The 2,328-nt window shown below is 30.7% G+C and overlaps 1 protein-coding gene across 1 annotated transcript in view; it reads right to left on the bottom strand.

Annotated features, from left to right (window-relative positions):
* The window catches only part of LOC108916130 (DNA polymerase zeta catalytic subunit), a 26,399-nt gene continuing 24,071 nt past the window's right edge, over positions 1 to 2,328 (bottom strand). The window contains exon 13 of the mRNA XM_018722331.1: positions 1 to 494. Within this exon, the coding sequence (XP_018577847.1) occupies positions 345 to 494 (150 nt within the window). The 3' untranslated portion in view covers positions 1 to 344. The remainder of the gene's footprint in view (positions 495 to 2,328) is intronic.

The following is a 2,328-nucleotide window of genomic DNA, read 5'->3' as shown; positions in this document are numbered from 1 at the left end:
ATTTTAGTAAAAATACAAACAATACTCCAATAACTTCACACAGCATCTGTTAAGAACTTAATATATTTTTTCTCTAAAAAAAATAAAATTTTAAAATCACATAAAAATTTTGTATCAAAAAAGCATCCATAGGTAAGATACCAATATTTTAATTTTGACATCACAATCTTTAATTCCTTTACCCACAAAATATATAAAGAATGAGACAATTTTTAAAAACATGACAATTAATTAAAATTACGTAATATCAAAATCTCATCTTGTCTAAATCACTTTTATATACTTAATGTAAAAACATAATTGTGCTATTAAAATCTAATACAAATAAACTAAGAATTTAAATTTTAAAATAAAAGTTCATTCGAACACATTAATTCACGTACACAGGGAACTTGTTGCACATCACGACCCGTTTGAACTCTTCTATATAAAACAGGACAATCAAGAGAAACACATTTAATTTCAGTTTGTGCCCCTGTGCAAGAATGGCATATCTAAAATAATTTCACAATCACCAAATTTCATCAACAACAAGATTTTATAGAATATACAAAATCATTATCTTATACAGGGGTGATTCATAACTCTACTGACACAGAGCAGGCACGTGTAGAGCAACTTAAAATATATCGATTTGTTACATTTGAAGAGATATTGGCCTCTGAAGATGAGTTAAAATTTGAAAAACAATAATATTTCGTCAATGCTTTAATATAGAGCAACCAAATTTGGTACATGATTAGCGTTTATTATTATCTTTAATTGGTAAAAATATGAATTTGTTGAAAGCCCAATAAGGGTCGGACTAGGGGTAGGGCGCCCTTAAAATGATATTCAATTTTTTATCATTAAGCCAATTATTAAATAGTTGTAACAGTATTTAATTTTACAAATTTTTTTACGAAACAATAACGGTTTTTGAGAAAATCGGGATTTTGTGAAACAGTGTCATTACTAATTGAATAGGACAAAAAGTAAAGTTTTATGTTTAGGTTTTATTTAAGTTTTATGACTAGTAGGCTATGATTTCATGTATCATTTTTGATGTTATGAAACACCCTGTATATTCAGAACATTTACAACTTGGAGAGGATTTTTTAATAGTGCACTTGCATTATTATATTAATAAGCGTTTTTAATAATCAGAACAATTGAAACTGCCGAACGGCACTTAAAAATTAATAATAATCAAAATTGTTAAAACTTATTGAGAACCTCTGGAATAGTCAGAATTTAAATTTCATCTAACGATTACATAAAATCGATTTTTATTTTTTTTCTCAATAACGGTCGCAGATACGAAAAAATCATAAGAGGCAAAAGAGTTTTTCAACAAAACATAAAATCCAATTTTGATTTTAGAATCTACCAGCGGCGCACGGCACAAAAGTTCAGGGGAAGAAACCCCAAAAAAATGTCACTCTGTAGAATATCACGACCATTTGGCATGCCCAATGATGTAAACCCTACAGCGTAACCTATATTCCAAATTTCAGCTAAATATCTCAAAAATTGTGGGATCTGTAGAGAAAAAACTAAAAAAATTATAAAATTTCAACACTAGATCGGTAACGAAGGGTTTGCGGACCTATGTTTTTATAAACTTTTAGTCATGAAATAAGCCAAAGAATTACCCCCTTCCTTATGTACATGATATTTAGGAACACCCTGTATATTTACAAAAATATTCCTGCCATTCAAGTTTTCTCACTCCGATTTACTGTTCAAATATCCTCTCCAAGTTTGTAAACACTGTATATATATCGGGCGTTTCACGTCAACGGGCACAGTGGGCTGCCCAGAATAAAAATGCATCAATATTGACGTTCGACGTGTCAAAAGCTTCGTATTTAAAAACTCTATCGAATGCCGTCTGGTGATTTAAAAAAAAAATCATGGCGGTTCCAATATGGCGTCCCCAATCATGGAAAATTCTGTTTAATGAGCAATATTGATAGATAAGAAACATAAAAATACTGTATTGTAGACTGAATCACCATATCTATACGTTTTTGGGGTTGCTGATTTCGAATTCAATATTCGTTAAACCCCATCTGGTCACTGTTCGTCCCTAACCTTAAAAATACTTCAAATCGTTGAAATAATACGATTCTACGATGAGTAACACACTCTAACCACCACAATTTATGTTTTCGGGATCGCTGAAACCAATTCTGATATCAATATAACTTCAACTAGTCAGAGTTCGTACCCTAACCTCAAAAAAGTAGCGCAAATTGCTAAGATTACACTTTTCCACTTTTAGGAATGAAGTGTAACCAACATATCTTTATATTTTTGGGGTCACTGAATCGAATTCCTACATCC

Source organism: Anoplophora glabripennis, unplaced genomic scaffold (assembly GCF_000390285.2).
Source record: "Anoplophora glabripennis isolate ALB-LARVAE unplaced genomic scaffold, Agla_2.0 scaffold1353, whole genome shotgun sequence".
Lineage (NCBI taxonomy): Eukaryota > Metazoa > Arthropoda > Insecta > Coleoptera > Cerambycidae > Anoplophora > Anoplophora glabripennis.
The sequence above is the reverse complement of the archived record's forward strand: the minus strand, read 5'-3'. Positions and strand labels throughout refer to the sequence as shown.